At 31.1% G+C, this 23,101-nt stretch overlaps 2 protein-coding genes across 2 annotated transcripts; one reads left to right on the top strand and one right to left on the bottom strand.

Moving 5' to 3' along the window:
* Positions 1-1,285: 1,285 nt before the first annotated feature.
* LOC124543336 (phospholipid phosphatase 5-like) lies at positions 1,286-2,188 on the top strand. The gene has a single exon (XM_047121536.1). It carries the CDS (start codon positions 1,407-1,409, stop codon positions 2,136-2,138), a length of 732 nt encoding a protein of 243 aa, XP_046977492.1. The 5' UTR covers positions 1,286-1,406; the 3' UTR covers positions 2,139-2,188.
* Positions 2,189-8,016: 5,828 nt separating this feature from the next.
* Positions 8,017-22,131, bottom strand: LOC124543005 (protein disulfide-isomerase A5). Its single transcript, XM_047120991.1, has 12 exons — positions 21,809-22,131; positions 21,387-21,628; positions 21,102-21,309; positions 19,923-20,051; positions 18,535-18,635; positions 17,970-18,118; positions 13,291-13,421; positions 12,760-12,921; positions 11,544-11,685; positions 10,229-10,431; positions 9,599-9,773; positions 8,017-8,380 (listed from the first exon to the last, which is right to left on the bottom strand). Exons 1-12 carry the CDS (start codon positions 21,830-21,832, stop codon positions 8,124-8,126), a joined length of 1,923 nt encoding a protein of 640 aa, XP_046976947.1. The 5' UTR covers positions 21,833-22,131; the 3' UTR covers positions 8,017-8,123.
* Between the last annotated feature and the right edge of the window lie 970 nt (positions 22,132-23,101).

Genomic DNA, 23,101 nt, shown 5'->3' with positions numbered 1-23,101 from the left:
TACAACAAACATTTAAAATATTTTTCTCAATTTAAACACATAAAAAGAAAATTATAATTTTTTAAAAAATAATAATATTGCATTTTTAATATGACATAATTTTGCCTTATTTATTTTTTGTTTAAGGAGTTAAAGTCTACATTGATTCTCTTACATTTATTTTATTATTGAAATACAAGATCAAAACCTTATATCAACTTACTTAGTTTCATTATGATAGAAATGTAGTGGCTAAGTAAACACATATATTTTTCTACTAAAACTAGTCACCTTTTTATGAGTTTTATGTAAAATAATTTATTCACTTTCACGCAGTTGTTTTAAAGTTAGTGGTATTCCTTTTTCCTGTGGATCATCACCATCTCTTATAAAAATAGGTTTAGTTTAATACACTGCCCATTATTACGTAGAAAGTCTTCGTTACCTCATCTTCTTTGTCTCGTCTTAACATTCTTGCATGGATATTAAATGGTTTTGGTCTTAATGTTTTGATATTTTTCTTCTATTAATCAGTCAATTTAGATTATAAAACTGTTAGCGAGTATTGTTATATCTCACATATTAATGCACACTTCATTTTTAAAGCATATGTTGATTTTTCTAAGCCTTTTAATCGCACATACGTGTGGTAAATTTTTTTTTATCACCTTTATATTTTTGTAACATAAAATGAACATGAACACTTTTTTAACTAAATATAAAAACTATAAATATAATTTATAAATCACATTAAAAACATATTTATTTCAATTTTTATGTCAAATGACATTCGCGTTTCGTCAAAACACGGAGATTGAAAGCGTGTAATTTTGACATTTCAAAACGAGTTAAAGACGCGATTTAAACAACCCTAGGTATAGTTTTTGATTTGACAGTGGCATTCGGAATACCGTTTTTAGCCAAAAACGCGTCGCGAGCTCGTTACAAGCGCGTTTGCGTTTTCGGTGGCATACAGAATCAGGGCCCTGTACGATACGAAGTGTTGAACGGTCACGTGATACATCTCTCCGCAAATAAAAGACACAGAGGGTTTGAAGTATAGTCATACTCTCCAAAGATAAATAAATAAAAACGTCTTACAGTCGCAATAAACAATAATAAACATATGCCCTTTCGGGTTGCTAACATTTGACAATCAACTGCAGCAACGCGCTCATTGGTCTAATCAAATAGCGCGCGCATCCCAGCTTCCCGTTACACATTTCCGTCCCTTTTCACAGAACCAAAATCGAGACTATAGTAATTGTTTTCTTAATAAAATCAACACCATGCAGGATAAATTATATATAAACGTATGGCATTAGATATAAACGTCACGTAAGACGTCAATAAATGTTATGATAACGAATCATATATTATAAAAATTTGCATCTAAGTAGATCGTTATTTATAATTAATTATATTCTATGGATTCTATTATTTTATTTTACCAGTTCCTCATACGAAACACTCGGTCAGTTTTACCGAATTTACTAACAGAAATATTAGTGCGTGTGTTATTATTGATTGTACTCGTTTTGATGCATTTGAAATGTCAGCCACAAGCACGTTACATCACTGAAGAGGAAATGATAAATGAATATAAAAAGTGTAGAAAGGACTCCTACATATCTCCATGTGCAATGATAGTGATAACGATATGCATTCCACTTGTGATATTCTGCACGCCGCTGATTGCAACGAAAAATTACATAGAAACAACGCAAGCAATATTAGGCTGGACATTATCGCTATTACTTAACGCTATACTCACCGAGTTTTTAAAACTCGCAGTGCGCCGGCCGAGACCGGATTTCTTCTACCGCTGCTTTCCCAACGGACTTGATGATGTCGAATTTAGTATAGGACGTGTAAGTGATATCATTGATGGGAGAAAATCGTTTCCGAGCGGTCACACGAGCTTCGCATTTTGTTCCCTCGGCTTTTTAAGTCTTTGGTTAAAGGAGATTACAAGGGGAAATCGAGGAACGCATGCAGTTTGTTTATTCCCGCTAATATTAGCAAGTATAATTGGCACAAGTCGCTGTATCGACAATCATCATCACTGGCAGGATGTTATAGCGGGCGGAGTGATTGGATTCGTCATATCTTATATTTGTTACAAGCTGTATTGCAAGTCGTCTGACAGTCGTATTTAATTTAAACTAAAGTAAGGACAATTGGTTAAATATTAAAAATTATAGCTATACAATAGTTTAATTTCATAATTATTTATTAAAATAAATTACGACAGAGCCAGGGTATTTTTTAATAATAAATCAGAAATTGACAGAACTGCCTGGCTGCATATATGTTAAACCAATCTTAGTGGAGTTCTATGAGAGCTTTTAAGATTTTATATTTTTAATGATATGAAGATTGATACATACATTGGTATTAGTGATGTTGTTGTATTATTTAATCTTTATTTGTGATTAATCATCTTCGAAAACACTTTAACTGAATTTTTTAAAGTTGAGGTTTTGCCAGCAAATAACATTCAATTTAACAACGTACAAATCAAAAAAAAGTTGTAAATACCGTTAGATTATAATCTATCTCGCGCAAGTCTAAACTATCGAAAGATTGCAAACGTTTATTCAACTTACAATAAAACATATACAATTTCAATAGTTGATAATATCACGGTTAACTTGGATTTTGTTTAACCAATATTTACTTAAATAGATTATAAACTACCGAATAATGCGTTTATTGTAAGCAGTGCCTAATAGTTATGGTCTTTAGGCAATTTACTATCTCGTGAGATAGGTGATTATCTAAAGGTGTTTACAATTTTACGGTGACATTTTTTATAGGTATTTCATATACTCTTAATAGTTATATCGTTTTTTGGTTTTGAATTTTATGTGCACTATATGATTTATCATACAATACGTCCACGACGCTACTTTGTCAATGAATCAATCAAGTGTTTAATGATTCATAATTTTGTATGATTATTTTTCCGATAGTGCCTGAATCGTTCAAGAATTTGTTATCATGAATAGAAAATATTCGAATGAATTAATTAAATGAATAAAAAAACAATTATTAAAATAAAGTTTATTGTTAGCTTAAAAAACAGAAACTAATTGATTTAAATTAGATGCTACATTTAGTACATTCGCATAAGATCATACACTTCAAAAAGCAAAAATATATAATTACTATAGACACGTTTAATATTAAAAATAGAAATAAAACATGTATTTAATATAATTTTAGAAACATTAATTTTGGTTATTCAACAAGTTTACAATTTAGTAAAAATGCTTAAAAGTACAAATCCAATAAAAAAATTTGAGAACATCCTGAAATCACATTCGTAACTTAATTAGTTCAGCTGCTTAATATTAGAAGTCATTTATCATCCATTAATTGTAGCTTGCTATCTAATAGTTTTGGGAAACAATACAAAATGTAATCACTGATATTATTTTCAGCTTTTTATTTGTAAATACAAACAGTACGAATAGATAAGTACCGTTGCCCAAAACATTAAAAAAAAAACTCACACTCGATATTTTTATCGATTACTTTTGGGTTCAATATTCATACAAGAAAAATTCTCGTCTCATTAAAAGAAAAATCGACAATTTTTGTGTTGTCAACATGAGTCGGCTACCAAGGACTGTAATTTATTTAACTAACTTTTCGAATAATAGTTGACATAGACAAATTACCACCAATAGAATCGCACCATAACGTTACGTAACATTTGTTGCTAACTCTAAACACGTACTAAGTTCGAATAAAGCGATTAATGAAGTACAATACATTGTACATTCGAATAACAGTTGCATAGTATTGGAAGCCCGTATAATATTATAGGTATAAATAACTTTTTTTTTCTATATAATATAACAATCATAAATGTTATTCGATTGATTAAACATTTTCATTTTATTTTATTACTATCATAATTATTGAATCGGTAGTAAAAAACAAATTATGAATATTAGATGAATTCAATGCGTTTCATTGATACGACCTAGGCTTCCTCCAGGAAGATATCGATCAAATGGGAAATAGTTTTTTTTTTAAATTATACTCAAATATAAAATGGCGCCCAATTAATGACATATGTATTTCGAGCCGCCTAGATGGTAAGGGAGGCTCTTGCATATATGCTAACATGATTATGTATTTGATGTAGCATTAATGTGACATATTCGTAAAACAACCAAAACATCGATGCCAATTTTTTATAAAATTTACTTAAGTACGCCATTTTGAATTTCCTGGCGCTTTTTACTATTACTTTGAATTAAAGACATTACTAAATAAAATTTATAATAAGCTGTATTCAAGAAACGATTTTTTTTGCTCACGGACCGTAGAATGAAGTTTATTAAAAAATTACTGTTTACTTTAAATTTCCCTTTGAATAAGCCCGTTACTTATACGTCAAAGATACGTACTTAAAAGTTTGCTGAGTGATGTACAGTATCGATGTATTGATACGGTGATGAATGTACATATACGATCATATTATTGCAACACATACGACTGTAATTAACTAGTTTAAAATGTAAGTACCTTTTGCCTCCAATAAACGACATTTAAAAAGTAATAATAATTTACAACTCAATAAATTAAACAAACTTTTCAAATGTAACATATACTAACTGACCAATAAGACGTCACGTGACAAGAAAATTGAACATTTTCACAGGAAAACATGAGAAATAGTATTAAATCAATTTAATTCGTTAATAATCGAAAATTTTAATTATTTACGACTGAACAACTGGGCTATCTAGTATTGGTCAACTTTGCCCAAACGTTGGCGCTGTACGTAACCAATGCGTTACCAACATTGGTAACTAAGACATATTCATTGCATGGTTAATTTTGCTCATCCATCTTTAAAATTCGAAACAAAACAAAAGTACTGTTCAGTGAGTGATTGGTGGATGGTACCTACTACTGATGGGTCTGTTGTATCCCATTATTGTAACGTCAATATGTATTTGTTAGTGTGTTATGGTATACAAAAAACTTGCGTTATAAGGGACCCATATTTCTAACAACCACCTTCTAATAATTGCAATGTATATAATAATAAATACAAAGAGTATATAAGAATATAACACGAACATTTCTTTAAGAACATCAGCAACATTTACTTAATATAAATATAATATTGTTTACAATAAGTACTTAGCGTAAATACGTGATTGTTATTCTAATGATTTTTTTACATTTGAATAGAGTTTGTATAATAAATATCAAAGTCTAATTCTACAAATAGTCGAATGTCGAAAAGTTATAATATATCAATTTTTAAAAAAGCAACCTAATTGAGATAGGAAACTATATATTTTTATAGAAATCTAAAGCTACAACAGCTGACAGATACTAATAGTTTTAGATTCTAAACTACATTTCGGTTTATTGAATGTTAACGTCATTGGGACGATATGAAAATAACCAATGCATAGTTACAGACGCTGGATATTTCTTACGCAAGAAAATAAACCAAGTAATAATCCACGCTGTTTAAAAAAATAAATCCTAAATGAACGTGAAATAAATATTACGTAGCTTACATAAATATCTATATATAAATAAATATAGTATTAAGTTGTATTGAAATAAAAATAAAAATTTAAATGCTGAAGCTACCCGTTACAACTTCCTTCGGCTAACATATTCATGTAAAAAATAGTTGTATATATTATGTACCAAATCTCATTTCAATCCTTTCATTTAAAAATTCCAAATATCTTTTTTTAGTTGGCGTCTACATCGGGAACAGAGTAACTATGCTAAATTTCAAGTCAATACCTGCCAGACTGTTGAATCCTTGATATAAATAGCTTTTTTTTTTGAATAATTTGAACTAAACTCTAAATATATAACTATTTTAGATATTATACACTATATATATCAATACATTACGATTGTTAATAAACGGGGTTCTTAATTTAAAAAAGTTATTAAATAGAAAAATACATTTTGGAATTATTTTAAAAGCACAATCACATGCAAGTGTGTATATACTATAATAGTATTGAACGCTTGCTGCCGCGCGTATTACCATACGGTCGGACGTCGGTGTACTGAGGAGATGCGCTTGCGCAACGCTATTTGAATAATAATTGTTTCAAGTTGCAATATCATTTTCAGTTAAGCCTACATTTGTATATAATAATATACAATTATTTAACTAAACAATAATTAAGATTATGAGATTTTAGTAAAAGTATTTTAATGTACATGTCGTTTTTATTGTCACCATGATTTTGATTAAGATCCATAATAAACGTAATTATTTTACTTTCGCCGGTTCTTCTCAGGTGTTACAATTCCAAAACGTTGGTAGATTTTTGTCTACCAATAAGCAAGCGTAAACACTACACATTGAATAAAGATTATTGACTTTGACTGTCTCTCCCCTTCAATACTTCGATACGCGCGAAGCGTCACTATGTCTTCTTATAACTCTTACGTCATTACTATTACGTCACAAGCAGCAAGAGTTGAATACTACTATTCAAAGATTTACACTAAACGTTCTAAGTAGAATTATTATCATTACATCGTCTCTACGATACCAATATTATATATTAATAAAGCGCATTTATTAGTCTTGAAAAGCAGTTACCAGTACATTATACTAACGAATTTAAAAACGGACAATTCTCTACATTATAAATCTTATCCATTAGAATGCAAAAGACAATTTTAATTATAAACTTCATGTATAGTACGAAAATTAATTGTTTCTAGCAATATCTGTATTAATTATATCACTAATTGATATCTGTATTTAGTTTTACTGATTGTGATGATGTTTAACAAGAACTAGTTAGCTCCACTAGATTTATAAAGCATATATGTTTAAGAACAAAGGTTATATTATCGTACTTTCATAGTCTGATACGACACAATCTGAGAGAATACAATCAAAGGATCAAGTCTGTACGTATATAAGTTAGATAGAAAACTTTGGGGCGCTGACCTTTCTTGGCCGAAACAAACAAAACCGTTTTGCATTTATCCAGAATACGAAACTGGTATCTCATGATCTATTATCTAGGTAGATACTAATCTAAGAGATATCTATCTAGATTGCAAATAAATCAATGAGCACCAATGTACAGATTTTCTTTCCAATATATTTCTTATATAGTTAGAAATATAATATTTTATATTTTCATTAATACGACGTTTAGTGTCAAGAATTAATTGGTAATTGACGAAAAGCTGTCCCGCATAAAATATACGACAGGCGTTGCGATTTCAAGATAGCAAATATATGAAAATACAAGATTTGCTTTATTCGTACGACACGACAAAGAGTCCTAATTGTTTAATAACATAGTTAATTACTTTTTTCCTAATTTTACAAACAACACAAAGAACAGATACGTGTATTACTTAGGTACTCACACTTGGCTATCAATTTAAATATTATAATAAATATTTGAGTCAATGTTTTTGTGATGACATTATTAATTTGTGAAATCTAAGCATTAAATAAAAATGAATTATTTTACCTAAAAATAAATTGGATATGTTTAACTATAATTTGTATATAAGGGACTACTAGTATATAAAGCGTTGCTATAAAAATTTCTTCTCTAAAAAAATCTAATGCTCGCTATATTTTGTGTTGCCATATAAAATATTATATTAGCATAACAGAACTATCTGTTGTCAATCATTTATTTTATTTAAATAAAATATTTTAATTAAATTGACTATTTATAAAATTGAAAACAATCATTAGTAAAAAATATAAATTATAAATTAATAATTGTTTAACACAATATACAAATAAACAAAATTTTTACGTATAACGGAAATTTAACTATGGAATATGTTACCTATGAACTCCATAGGTAACCTAACAAGTGTTTATTTGGGGTATATTTCATTTATATTATATAATGTATATTAGCTAATTTAAAAAAGCGTTAAATGAACTTATCCGGTAATATATACCGAATCTGAATCTTTTCGCGTAGGCAGTACGCAAATACGTAGAGTATAAATACTTAATAAACTTGCACAAAAAAAAATGACTAAGAACATAAATTATATATTATTAAATGCTGAATGACAATGTAATTTGCGTCTTAACGCCATCGACGTAAGGTCGCTTTTCATACATATACTACTGGACACTTCTATCACAATTCATCGTTTACCTTAGCGTATGATTTGCAAAATTTAAGCATGTCCTCCGTTGACCTATCACCTTCGTAATCAGCCAAGTGCTTCCCTGATGCGTATATCTTGAACGTTGGCAAAGTTTGCACGCCAGCGAAGTCTGCCACTTTGGGATTCTCAGATGCATCGATTGCTATTACTTTGACCGTATTTTCCTTCTGGAATGTCGTTGCGAGTCGACTGTAGGCTGGTTTCACTGTCGAACAATGTCCACACCCTAGGGAAGTGAAACGATTCAGAATCAAAATCAAAGTATTCTTTATTCAAGTGGGCTTTTACAAGCACTTTTGAATCGTCATTTAACAATTAAGTGAAGCTACCACCGGTTCGGAAAGTAGATTCTACCGAGAAGAACCGGCAAGAAACTCAGTAGTTACTCTTTTTCAACCTTTAAAAAAAATACAGTCATGTTAGTTAATTTTTAAGTTAATACAATTATTAAATTAATATATCCTGCCTGGAAGTCAACAGGTATTAATTCCACGCTTTTTTATCATCTACAAAATCTTGTATCGAATAATACGCCTTTTTCACCGATTATACATATTACACAGAAAATTTTCAATTAAATCCAATGCATAATTTAAATCATTATCAACAACATCAGCCTCTTAATTTCCCACTGCTGGGCTAAGGCCTCCACTCCCTTTGAGGAGAAGGGTTGGAACATGTTCAACCATGCCGTTCCAATGCGGGTTATTGGAATACACATGTGTGAATTTCAATGAAATTAGACACAAGCAGCTTTCCTCACGGTGTTTTCCTTCATCGCCGATCACGAAATAAATTATGAACACAAATTAAGCACATGAATATTCAGTGGTGCTTGCCTGGGTTTGAACTTGCAATCATCGGTTGATAAGCACGCGTTCTAACCACTGACTGGGCTATATCGGCTTATCATTATTAGTATCTAAAATTGAAAGATCATTTCAGACAATAGGCTATTTGACAATGCGAAAAATAAATTGTGAATTATTGTAATCAGTGTATATTATGAGTTTAAAATTGATTATTTACTAACGAAACTTGAAAATAATACGTAATTTATTCAAAAATCAATAAATAAAAATGCATTTTTTCAAACGTTTGTCACGTGACACAAAACGCTCCTGATTGGCCGGGCTTATGATGAAGTCACTTTCTTGTAAACCTTGCTTTTCTACTATATGTATGTACCACAGATTAAAATACAGCAAAGTGACGTCACCGACCCCATTACAGCGCCATATTGTCCAAGTATCGTTTTCGCGCGTTATTTAAATATGGAATTTTAATATGATATTTTTCGGCAAATATGCACTAGAAATAAAAAAACACAACTTTTACTGGGTTCCTTAACCTCTACTGATTAATATAAAATGGATTTTAAAAACCAGTCAAATAGCCTATTTAGACAAAACCAAATAGAGGTCAAACGATAGTGACAACTTACAGGTAGCATAAAACATGACAAAGGTAGGTTTAGACGAGGATATGATCTCGTGGAAGTTGCCATCATCAGCCAGCACCACATTCACCCCGAAACCGGCGTCCTGATTACTCTTCGCCTTCTGTGATGTCTGATGTTTATCCATTTGACTGTGGATGAATGACACGAAATCTGCTTCCTGGAATACATGTATCCATAGATTATTTAAAGTGTATCATTTACTTTTTTTTATGGTATAGGTTGGCGGACGAGCATATGGGCCACCTGATGGTAAGTGGTCACCATCGCCCATAGACAATGACGCTGTAAGAAATATTAACTATTCCTTACATCATCAATGTGCCACCAACCTTGGGAACTAAGATGTTATGTCCCTTCCGCCTGTAGTTACACTGGCTCACTCACCCTTCAAACCGGAACACAACAATACTGAGTACTGTTATTTGGCGGTAGAATAACTGATGAGTGGGTGGTACCTACCCAGACGGGCTTGTACAAAGCCCGTCTGTGTAGGTAAAAAAAGTTTTCAAGTAGGAGAAAGCCAACTTAGACGGTAATCATTCTGGTCTGTTATTAAGAACACTTAAAGGCAAGCTTACTACACCAATAAGTAACAATGACGAGGTATCTCACCTTTCTGCCACCGCTATAATCCTGGACCACTTTATCAAAATGGCTAAAGTATTTAATAGTTGGGTATCCTTTCACGTCGTAGTTGGAGCAAATGTCCTTATGCTGAGTACAGTCAACAGCAGCGAACGCCACAATCAACTCATCTGCAAACTTTTCCGCAGCTTTAACGAACTCCGGCTTCGTGCTTTTGCAGTGACCACACCCTTAAAAGGCAATTTATATTATATAACATTTAAAACAATATCTTTTCTCCTATATAAAAAATATGATTTATTTAAGCCATCTGAATCATTTGACATAAAAATATCACAGGTAAAAAGGCTAATTGATAATTTCCAGAACATTATCAATCGTTTCTGGTATGATGTACCCATGGAATGTGAATCTTTAAATCCAAGCATTGAGAGGCAGTTCAGTTTTGATTTACACTTTTAGCGAAACAAAGTCATGTGCCTGAAGTATCCACAGATGACAATATTCTACTTTCTTTTCATTCCATACAATTAAATATATCCTACAAAACAGCGGTAAAGAGGTTTGGTGCTGTCTTTCTGCTACTGTACTAGATTTTATCTTGAACACAGACTAACATACTGACTGCATGTTCTATAACAGTTTTACGATTTTATGACCGTGATACGTTTTTATAAGAAAGAAAAAGATTCTCGTCATTAATTCTCTCTAAAATACTAGCGTTATAAATGAGGAAGTTAAACTTCTTACAAAAAATTCTGAGCCAGCACTTGATTACCCTCTGTTTTGAGTTGAACTGAGTTTTCGTAGTTTTTTAATCTCAAAAGAATTGTGCCAAAAAATTTATCATGACTACGTAATTATAAATAATTAAATTCGTGACAATATTTACATAGCTAGTATATAATCATTATATATGAATCGATATGAACGTTAATACTTATGTATGAATGACCGATATGAACGTTATGTGAACGTTAATACTTATGTATGAATGACCGATATGAACGTTATGTGAACGTTAATACTTATGTATGAATGACCGATATGAACGTTATGTGAACGGTAATACTTATGTATGAATGATCGATATGAACGTTATGTGAACGGTAATACTTATGTATGAATGATCGATACGAACGTTATATGAACGGTAATACTTATGTATGAATGATCGATATGAACGTTATGTGAACGGTAATACTTATGTATGAATGATCGATATGAACGTTATGTGAACGTTAATACTTATGTATGAATGGTCGATATAAACGTTATATGAATTTTAATACTTATGTATGAAGAATCGATATGAAAGTTATATGAACGTTAATAAACTTACAGGGCGCATAAAACATGACGATAGCATGTTTGATCTTCCGAAGTACGTTGCGGAAACTCGACGAGTCGAGATGACGAACGGAAGACTCCTCCTCCGACCAAGGAGTCTCTGGTGGTGGCGGCGGTGGTGGCTCTTGTGGTGACTGTTGATAAAAAAAAAATTTGTAATTTAAATGAAACGAATTATAACGGATAGGGTCACGGGTAGACCCTACCGTGACCACGAACACTGCAAAGTGCTCGAAACGTCGGGATGTTTTAAAAATAATTAATATACGCGATTCATCCGTTATAATTCGTTTTATTTAAATGTGTAATAATCGCGAAAATTTAAGACAACATTATATTTGTAATTTGTAACCGTTCGAAGATCCTGACGAAGAATTTCATACCAACACAATATGTCCACCAACTGTGACTGATCATTATTGACTTAAGTCGAATACTACTATTATTTTATAGTATTAATTTTCTCTATTCATTATGATTTGCCTACCTTAGAGATATCTTATTATTTACATTCGTATATCTACAAAATATATAATTACAAAATAATCATCTATACATATAATAAAATTGAAGTGTCTGTTTGTAATATTAAAATAGCCCTTTTCAACTCAATGCGTATGTACACGGTACATATACAAAAATAACATTTTTTACAATAATTGTCCGTATGTCTGTCTGTTTGTTCCGGTTAATCTTTGTAATGGTTAAACCAAATTTGATGAATTTTTTTATGAAGCAAACTTGAACTCCAAAAAAGGACATGGTCTACTTTTTTGCCTGACACATGACAACCGAGTCGAGATGGCCCAGTGGTTAGAACGCGTGCATCTTAACCGATGATTGCGGGTTCAAACCCAGGCAAGCACCGCTGATTCATGTGCTTAATTAATCTTTATAATTCATCTCGTGCTCAGCGATGAAGGAAAACATCGTGAGGAAACCTGCATGTGACAAATTTCATAGAAATTCTGCCACATGTGTATTCCACCAACCCGCATTGGAACAGCGTGGTGGAATATGTTCCAAACCTTCTCCTCAAAGGGAGAGGTGGCCTTTAGCGAAGCAGTGGGAATTTACAGGCTATTGTTGTTGTTGTTTGTTGTTTCTCTATTTCTTTATCTTTTGCTAGTTATTTACATTCGTCTATCTACGAAATATACAATTAAACAATAATCATGTTATATATTCATATGGCATTCACAGCTCACCTTAATAAAATCAATGATCTGTTGTTCCTGCCTTGCATGACCCGCGTCGTATTTGAATTCGCCTCGGTTGAAATATTTCAGAGTCGGGTAGCCTTTGACACCAAATCTGGACGCTAATTCCGGCTGTTGCGTTGCATCCACTGCGGCCAGAAGACCATTTATCTAAAATTGTGAAAAAAAAAAACTTTTTGGTCCTAATTACAAATACAAAGAAAATTTGAACAAGTCACGTAAAACTTTATGTGACTTAAGATTTATTATATATACTTTAATATAAATTATTGTATTATATATTCAACACTTTTCATAAATATGATAATTATTCAATTGTTTTATTTTATTTATTTAATGTCACGCATTACAGAATTTTTATTAAATATATGAGCCAAAGTGATCCCACAATGAATAGAACAGAGTCTGCATTTCTCGAGCGCTAAACCTTACTTGTTCGAACATTAAATTTTCTACTAAGCTATGCTATGTTAAGAACTTGCATGTTGCATGTTTTAGCTGGTGACTCGGACAACTTACATTCTCATTTTTGATTCTAGTTGCTGCATTTTCAAATTCAGGTTTAATTCGTTTGCAGTGTCCACACCAAGGAGCGTAGAATACAACCAAAGCGTGCTCAGCTTTTGATAGCACGCTGTCAAACGTTTGAGCTAAAAGAACAAACAATATATTAATTGCTTCTTATTATTATATTAGATTTAATAATAATTATAGTAAAATTTCCCACTGCTGGGATAAGGCCTCCTCTTCCATTAAGGAGAGAGTTTGGAACATATTCCACCACGCTGTTCCAATGCGGGTTGGTGGAATGCACATATTGCAGAATTTCGTTCAAATTTGACACATGCTAGTTTCCTCACGATGTTTTCCTTCACCGCTGAGCACAAGTTGAATTATAAAGACAAATTAAGCACATGAAACAGTGCTTGCCTGGGTTTGAACCCGCAATCATCGGTTAAGATGCACGCGTTTTAACCACTGGGCCATCACAGCTCTAATAATAATTACGTTAATAATACTATATTAGATTAAGCGTTAATAACGCAGGTGGTTAACGGAATCCTGAACTCTTTGACTATTGTCGTCTCCACTCCTAATTCCAGTAAAAAGCTTAAAAGGGGGGGAAAATGGAAATATTATAATTTCCTTAATTAATTTTGGGCATTACTGTATTCTTATAAAAATATATATAAAAGCGGAGTCTTTATTGGTTTATTTGCTGTTTAACTATTTCTTAAAATAACTATCGTATTGTGTTGTTTCTCGTAAATTAAATAACAAATAAAAGTAATTAATACAGTTATACTAAATTACAAGCAAGAACTGAAAATATGAGATTATTAGCACAAATTAATTTAAGTCTGGCCAAAAACATGATATTTCAATGTTATTTCGATGCGTAGATTAAAACTATTTTATGTAATAACTTCATATTAACCATTTAAAACTTTCCATAGACGAGAAAATAGCATGACTATCCAAACATTACATGGAAACACTAAAAAATATATCACAAAATCATTTGATTTGTGATGAAAAAGCAAACTCTTAAAGAATTGAGAATATAATTTAGCTGTCTTAAATGACAGAAGATTATAAGGATATACTCTTAACTGAACATATCAAACAAAAAGTTTCGTTTCAAAAGCAATCAAAATAAAATATATTGCTGGTTAAAAAAAAAATGTATGTACTGAAATTCTTGCCGGTGTCTCGCAGTTCAATTGAAATAGGCTATTTGACTGGTTTTTAAAATCCATTTTATAATATTTAGCAGAAGTTAAGCAACCCAGTAACAGTTGTGTTTTTTATTTCTAGTACATATTTGCCGAAAAATATCATATTAAAAATTCCATATTTAAATAGCGCGCAAAAACGCTACTTGGACAATATGGCGCTGCAATGGGGTTGGTGACGTCACTTTCCTGTATTTTAATCTGTGGTAAATATAGTAGAAAAGCAAAGTTTCCATGAAAGTGACTTCATCAAAAGCCCGGCCAATCAGGAGCGTTTTGTGTAACGTGACAAAAGTTTGAAAAAATGCATTTTTATTAATGGATTTTTTAATAAATTAAGTATTATTTTCAACTTTCGTTAGTAAATAACCATTTTTAAACTCATAATATACACTGATTACAATAATTCATAATTTATTTTTCGCATTGTCAAATAGCCTATTCGGTATATAATTTACACTTATAATACTGATTCGAATGAAAAAAATCCGCTTGTAAAAGTGTTCTTAAGTATGGTATTCGTATTGGATATTACATATGACCAATGTGATAGTTTTTCCATATTTGTTCACATTAATGAATGTATAAATTTCATTAAAATGAACCATTGCACCATGCTAATTAAAATACATACACTCAGCGGCAGAAAATGTGGCCCAAACTCTAAAATTCTTATAACATGCAATTTTGGTGTTGCGTATGAGAATTTTAAGTGGCAGCGTATCGTGGCGTTAGTTTTTGTTAATTTATGAGTTTCAAAGTTATAAAAAAAGGTTATTTGTTTAACGTAAGTGACACTTAACGTTATTAAGTGTAAAAACGCCCAAAACTCAGTTGAGTTAAAGTTCGATATTCAAACGGTCGTGCATTTAACCCTTATTGTTTTATTTTTAATTTAATCTTTAGTCATTTTTCTTACTAAACACTGAAAACTATGGCCTTAAGTTCAGCACAAATCGCTCAAGCTGTGTTACTTCGGAGTCAAGGTTTAACGCAGCGTGAAATCGCTGTATCTTTAAATGTACCACGTACAACTCTAAGATATGCCCTAAAAAGATACGATGAGACCGGCCTATACACGAGGAGACCAGGAAGTGGCAATATCAGATGCACATCAGCTCGAGATGACCGATTTATCATCCTCGCAATATTGAGAAATCGTTTCCTTACTGCGGGTGAAATAATGCAGCGTCTACAAACGACAAGAGGCGTCCGTGTAAGTGAGCGAACAATAAGAAGAAGAATGGAGGAACAAAACCTGCGTTCCCGAAGACCAGCACGAGGTCCAGAACTGCTCCGACACCATCGTGTAGCTCGACTTCAATTCGCTCGCGAACACGCTAATTGGACTCACGAGCAGTGGGCTAAGGTTCTGTGGACCGATGAATGCAGAGTAGCCTTAAGGCATCCAGATGGTCGCGAACGTGTGTGGAGAAGGCGAGGAGAAAGGTTTTTACCCACCACTACCTGGCAAACAGTAAGTTTTCATGGTGGCTCTGTTATGGTCTGGGCAGGAATAAGTTCAGACGCACGTACGGAGTTAACAATAATCGAAGGTCGCTTAACAGCAGTGCGATACATCGAAGAGGTCCTCCAAGAACATGTTCTACCATACATGGAATTTATTGGAAGCCAGGAATTTCTTTTAATGCACGATAATGCGCGACCTCACACAGCATTTTGCGTGAATAGCTACCTATCGGAGGTAGGAATTTCAAAATTGGACTGGCCAGCACGAAGTCCGGATTTAAATCCAATAGAACATGTATGGGACATGCTTAAAAGACGCATCAGATCCAGCATCAACCCTCCAGAGTCTATCAGTGATTTAAAAACCGCCTTGATAACCGCCTGGGAAGAAATACCCCAGGTTGACATAAAAAACATTATTAAATCCATGCCTGATCGCATGCAGGCAGTCATCAAGGCTAGAGGAGGCAATACCCGGTATTAATTTTAAGTCCCGTAAGTTTTTGTAATTTTTTTTTAAAACTTTCTTTTGTTTATTTTTTTCCAATTTTAGAGTTATTTGTTATTTTTAAGATAAAAAATTAATTAATTGAGGTATTACTCTTTTTTTACTAAATATTCACTTTAATACCTTTAAATTTTATGTACAAAAAAAAGATACCCCTATTTCGTGTTTAATTTTGATGTTTAACCACATTATGTGTTTGGGCCACATTCTGTGCCGCTGAGTGTAGTTACTTAAATTACGAACAATATTAGGCAAAAAGATATGTTAACAAAATCAAAATAAACTTTATTCAATCAAGCTTTTACAAGCACTTTCGAATCGCAATTTTACATTTTAATTATTTATTTTATATTTTAATTAAGTGAAGCTACCATCAGTTTGGAAAATAGATTCTATGTATATACTATATAATTTCATAGGACAATAATAAAGTTTTAGTCATCTAAAATCAAAACTATTTCTTAAGTAATTTCAAGCTCTTAATTTGCTAAATGAATGACTATCTGAATTGATTCATTAATAATTAATTTATTAATAATATAAATTAATAATATCAACAATCTATTTGTATATTACCCATACTCCTGTCTGTTATAATAAAACACAATATCGCAATAAATTAATTAAATATCATAAAAGAAGTGAAAGTTATTTATAAACATCTCTTGTTAATTAGTCTATAATGTGATTTTAATTTGTTCAATCAAATATTGCTTTGTTTATCTAAATTATAATTAAAGCAAATAACCTCTTTAGTGAAATACAAATTATTTTTAAATTTTTCCCATTACTTTTAAAGTAACCTTGCGCTACATACCAAACAATTATTGTTTGCTTTGCTATGGAGTACCTTTCATAAAAAGAATATGTAGTGTTACTAATGTAAAATATATATATGATATTATTATTCTTTATAAATAAATGTACATATAAAAAAGCCTTGCTTGGAGTTCTTACCTGTTACCTATTTATATTATACCTATACAACAACAACAACAACAGCCTGTAAATTCCCACTACTGGGGTAAACTCCTCCTCTCGCTTTGAGGAGAAGGTTTGGTACATATTCCACCACGCTGTTCCAATGGGGGTTGGTAGAATGCACATGTGACAGAATTTCGATGAAATTAAACACATGCAAGTTTCCTCACGATGTTTTCCTTCACCGCAAGGGCCCGAGATGAATTATAAACACAAATTAAGCACATATATATAGTGGTGCTTGCCTGGGTTTGAACCCCCAATCATCGGTAAAGATGCACGCGTTCTAACCACTGGGCCATCTCGACTCTATTATTATACCTATATGGTACCGGTCTTTATTAGTTTGTACATAGCGTAAATTAAATTTTAGTAATTAATGCGTTTATTAGTAAATAATTATAAAAAGTATCTCTTAGTTATGGGATGATTAATTCGGACAAAAAATGGTCCTGTTATTAATATATTTAGGACAAATACCAGATGTTTATATCATATCTCACCGGTTAAATGTTCCACGTCTGTATCCTTTGACCAGCTTTCATCGACAACTTCTTTCTTCTTCTGTGGCTGCGCTGTGGGATCTCTCATGAAGTCCACTATAGCTTGATGCTTGTTGTCTCCTTGGTAGGGGAACCGAAACTGTCCCTTTCTGTTTGAAAAAAAAAAATTTTATTTGTTCCTAATTTTATAACAATTATATCAAGAAAAAACAAATTAGATCATATGAATGTCCTTAAGTAACTAAATAGTAGCTATATCCAAACATTGTGATAAAAAGGTTTTGTCTATAACATTGAAATTCAAGTTTCTGGCAAATTCAAGACGACAGCTCTCAAAAATACATTTTTGTCTACAATATTTTGATAAAATGTAGAAATAAAGAGCTAGTTGGTATTTTTCGTTGGACATTATATATAAGTTTAGTGGTATGGGAATAGTGAATGTATCAATATTGATATTGATAATATATGAAGTTATTTATACTCTTTAGAGTGCCTGGTAGTTATCAGGTGGCCTATGACCTTATCTAGATATATCAAAAAGAATTACAATGAAAATACTTACTCAAAGTATAAAAGAGTTGGAAATCCAGTTATGTTATACAACTGTCTAATCTTTGAATTCCCCGGCTTTGAAACATCAATAGCTGCTAAATATGCTTCACCCTAAAATTTTATCAAATTTAAAGTTTTTCATACATTATACGCAAATTTAATCCGTTTCAAACACTCAGTACATTAAAACATTGACAACTTTAATTATATTGTCAAACAGGCAGTGAACCGAGAATTATACTCCAGCCAAATTCGATGTGGAATGTTTAATAACAAAGCGTTGCTTAGCAACCAACGTCAGGCAGATGCTCAAAACATTTTTAGAAATATGTAAAACAATTATTTTTGATATTAATAAAAATTTAAATTGATGATTTATAATAAAATATTTAAGACAAAGGACTAAGCACATTCTTAGTTATAATTATAATACTTATGATCATCTGGAATAATGTAGATCTCAAAAATAATACCACCAATTTTAAAATGATATCAGAAATTACCTCGTAGTTATATAATTCGCTTTATTAACTTTATCTATCGCCTCTCAAACGACAGGTCTCATTTAGATTAATTTTGTGTAGATTTGAATGGGTCAATGGAAGGTTTGAGATTACAATTGCTCTAATACTGGAAAAAGCAACGTCTGTTGGTATGCTAGTGTATTAGTATGTTTTTTAAGCATTCATATTTTATACTTTATTAGGAATGCGCGATAAGTATATATTTTTATTTAAAATTAAAATTATACGACTAAAAATATACACCACCGATTACGAAGAGGCTGTATCGCTATTATATACTTTCCTAAATCTGCCAATTGCTTAAAAAACTCTCCAATTGTTACAAACCTGCGATTTCTTTACGTCAGTATTAAAATATAGGGTTGTTAGTTTTGTAATAATATTATAATGGAAATTAAAGATTTTTAAACTTTTATTTTAAGCTAATTTTCATATAAATTATGTATTGACCGGCTAAATAAATTTTTTTGAATTCTGTATTAAATTAAAATTTTTGTGTTTAAACAGGAAATTGTGTTATAACGAATATAGTTGTAATTTTAATAATAATTATTTTTTATTAAGAGTGTATTAACCCTAATTATGATGACACATGGTTTGTTTACTAAAATTCCAGATCGAATGTGGCTGGAGTATAAACATAATGTATTATGAAAGCATGTGAAGCATTAAAGAAAATCTCAGCGGTGCTTGATGAGTTTACACATTATTCAAATGAGATTAATACATTATATTGTGAGAAGTAGTAGAAATAAAGAAGCCTTTAAATACCAATGTCATATCAAACATAACACTGTTATATAAACATATATAGCTCATTTGCATGCTATAATATACGTTCGTAAAGTCTCACAAAATTCATACATCTGTTTACCTTCAAATCACCTGCAGCAGCTACATAATCTGGTTTCATGGACTTACAATAACCGCACCAGGGTGCATAGAACATTATCATGGACTTTTTATATGTTGCTATTCCTTTCTTCAAAAATTTGATCAACGCCTGTAAGAGATTACAAATTATAATGAGTTTAACAATCCTATAATTACATATTCTAGTTTGTGACTGCAAAATAGATTTTAAATTTGTTGTGAACACAAACACAAAACAAATTCTACTACTATACATAATTATGTTGTATTTTTGTATTTCAGATTAATGTTGTTGTGTTAATATATTCTACATTTCATCTCATTCATTTCCATTGAATGAAATTTATTGCATACAAAGATAGTTCAAATAGGTAATAAAATGTGTATGTAATCCACACATTTGTATACTACTTATTATTGCAACTATAGCATTTTAATACAGTTGCCTTGAGTAATTAATAACAAAGTTATCTATTAAAACATAAAAATTACTTTTATCTATTATTTCAATCATTAGTTTTGAACAAAATAAGTGATAAGTGATAATGTATTTGGATGTTAATTCACAGTATTCATCAAACTAATGAATCGAATCACATATTATGAATGCTATTGCAATCAAATAGAGTGGAAAATTGGAAGTTCTATATTTAACCTAAAACAAATCAATTCCCAACGGATTGTTTGATAACACGGCAAAAGACTTTAATTTAAAAATTATATTCAAGAAAGATTATGTACCGTGAACAATAAAATTTGACACACCTATTATTATTTTTTTATTTAGAAAATGTTTGAAATGCTTTATCATTTGTCTTTTACAATTAGGATTTTTAAAATAGCCTACAAATATTACCCTACATTCTTCGGGCTATTCAAAATGATCATAATTTGTATCACTACACCAGCATATAACACCTTTATATGCTTTGTGCTCAAAGGTACTGGGTTCAAATTTAAATCATTTTAATGACAAGTTCTTGGTTTTTATATAAAGATGCTAAACTTATGTTTGTACATTATACACATGAGTACAGTAAAATCTCCTAAATACTGGAGTCAGTAATCTAATTTAAATTAATATTGTACTTGTACTACTAGAGTTGTTTAAATTAGGATTGTAGACGATTCTATTATTAATAAATGTGCAAGTTTAAGTAAGTCCACAAGAGCTTTATACCTCTCCATCAGCTAAATGAACTATATCTGCTGCCTCTGGATCTTCTTCCCAAGGCAAATCTCCTGTTGGATCTCTAAGGAAATTAACCATGGCACTAACAGTCATGCCTCGGTCATAGTCCTTATGATAATCACTATCTTTATAATGCTTGAGCCTGTATGGCTTTTCAGTAGACACCTTTAACTTTTTGCATAATTTTTTACCCTCACTAGAATGAAATAAATCCGGGATTATAATTTAAGAAGTTTGACAGTAAAAGTATTAGTATGTAATTAATCAAAATACCTTCCACTACAGTCCATCATTACCAATGTAGCTTGACCTTTCATATTGTCAGCAGCTTCTCTAAATACTTCTAAAACTGACTGAGATGCTTTATTGTTATTTACAAAAAGAACCAACACATTTGTTTTGGTTCTTAGCAACTTTTTAAATTCTTTTATGTCGTCAATATCTGTTATAACTGATGTTTTCTGTTTTTTTACTTGTGATGACAAATGCACACACAGGAAACATAGGATTAATACCTAAAACAAGAGAACACGTATGATTTTTTTAAGAAAACAATGAGCCGGCACACGTTTGTATTCTTGAGTAGATTAATATTTTATAGACACTCTTGCGTAAACATTAAAAGTAAAAAAAAGTATATCAACTAATGTCTTTATTATATTCCCTCAAGTTTATTATAAAAAGAAAATACACACCTTCCAAAACTGTTGGCGCCACATGTTTTAAGTTTACTTAATTCTTGAGTTTATTAACTATTTTTAAACACATAGAATGTAAATAATATATCTGTTACACCTAATTCTACATTTAAACAACGTCTAAAACTATAATATATAATATATTAGTGGAAGACTTATTATGATAAACCTTACAGCCGAAACCGCAAAATTTTTGTAATTATTGGATTGACGTTAGATGATGTGTCAGCCACTCGGCGTCGACTACGTTCTGTCAAGCAAGTGTCATTGACGCTATACAAAACCTTGTACTACACCAAACTTTATCATAATCTTGGTCCCACATACTTGTTTAGAAAATACAAGTTTTTAGTTTAAAATAGCCTAGTTTAAATAGCCTTGATTGTTTTTATTATAATAAAGGAAGCTTAACTTCTGTAAAACCATTAAACACTCATCTCTTTTGAAATATGCTTATGAATACAGTAAATATTAGCTTTAGCTTGAAACTTTTAAGATAAGACTGGTAAAGATTGGCGATAGCACATTGTACACTATTGCAATACTATTTAAGTACAAAAAACATAACAAATGTTAGAACCAAAAATAAAACATTTTGATAAACAAATTTTGTTTATCTTTTAAAAATAATAGCGTATAAATTACTTTTAAGAATATCGTCTAAAATATTGAAAATGGGTCAAATTATAATACTAACATGCTTAGAGCTTTGTTTAGCAGCACAGGTACATAATTATAGTCCAAGATTCGAGTATAATCCTCCTGTTGAATGATTAAAAATAAAAAAAAAAAAAAAAAAAAAAGGCCCCGACGAATTGAGAACCTCCTCCTTTTTTTGAAGTCGGTTAAAAAGGTATTTTATATTCAATTAAAATTGTTTACGTTATATATATCGTAAAATCGTAATAATGTAGTATGCTGTATGCAGTATTTTATTTGGCATGGTGGAGTGACGATTTACGCAAGGCGGCTGGCACTAGCTGGATGTGAATATCCGAAGACGCAGTTGATGATGATTGATGAATTTTATTTGTCCAGGAAAAATTAAAGATGTAATAGTTTGTTCAATAGTCAAATTAATGACTTTTAGAGCTATTCCAAGTTCGAGGTTCTGAATGATCATGTGACAAATGACTTGAAATCAATGTAATTAGTGAAAGTAAATATGTAAATAAAAGAGACCTACTATTATTTATTTTTATGGCTGAAAATGTATAAATATAATAAGGTAATGTATATAAAACAAGACAAAAAACAGACCACTCGTTTTTATCAATGTTATGTTTTTAT

This window comes from Vanessa cardui, chromosome Z, assembly GCF_905220365.1.
Source record: "Vanessa cardui chromosome Z, ilVanCard2.1, whole genome shotgun sequence".
In the NCBI taxonomy this organism is placed as follows: Eukaryota; Metazoa; Arthropoda; class Insecta; order Lepidoptera; family Nymphalidae; genus Vanessa; species Vanessa cardui.
This window is presented reverse-complemented; position numbering and strand designations above follow the sequence as displayed.

Coding starts and splice junctions, on each gene's coding strand:
- LOC124543005 (XM_047120991.1), bottom strand. CDS start 21,832: ATGTGGCGCCAACAGTTTTGGAAG. Junction 21,310..21,386: donor ATGATGGACTGTAGTGGAAG/GTATTTTGATTA, acceptor ATTTCATTCTAG/TGAGGGTAAAAAATTATGCA. Junction 11,686..12,759: donor AGATCATTGATTTTATTAAG/GTGAGCTGTGAA, acceptor TTTTATCAACAG/TCACCACAAGAGCCACCACC.
- LOC124543336 (XM_047121536.1), top strand. CDS start 1,407: ATGGATTCTATTATTTTATTTTACCAGTTCCTCATACGAAACACTCGG.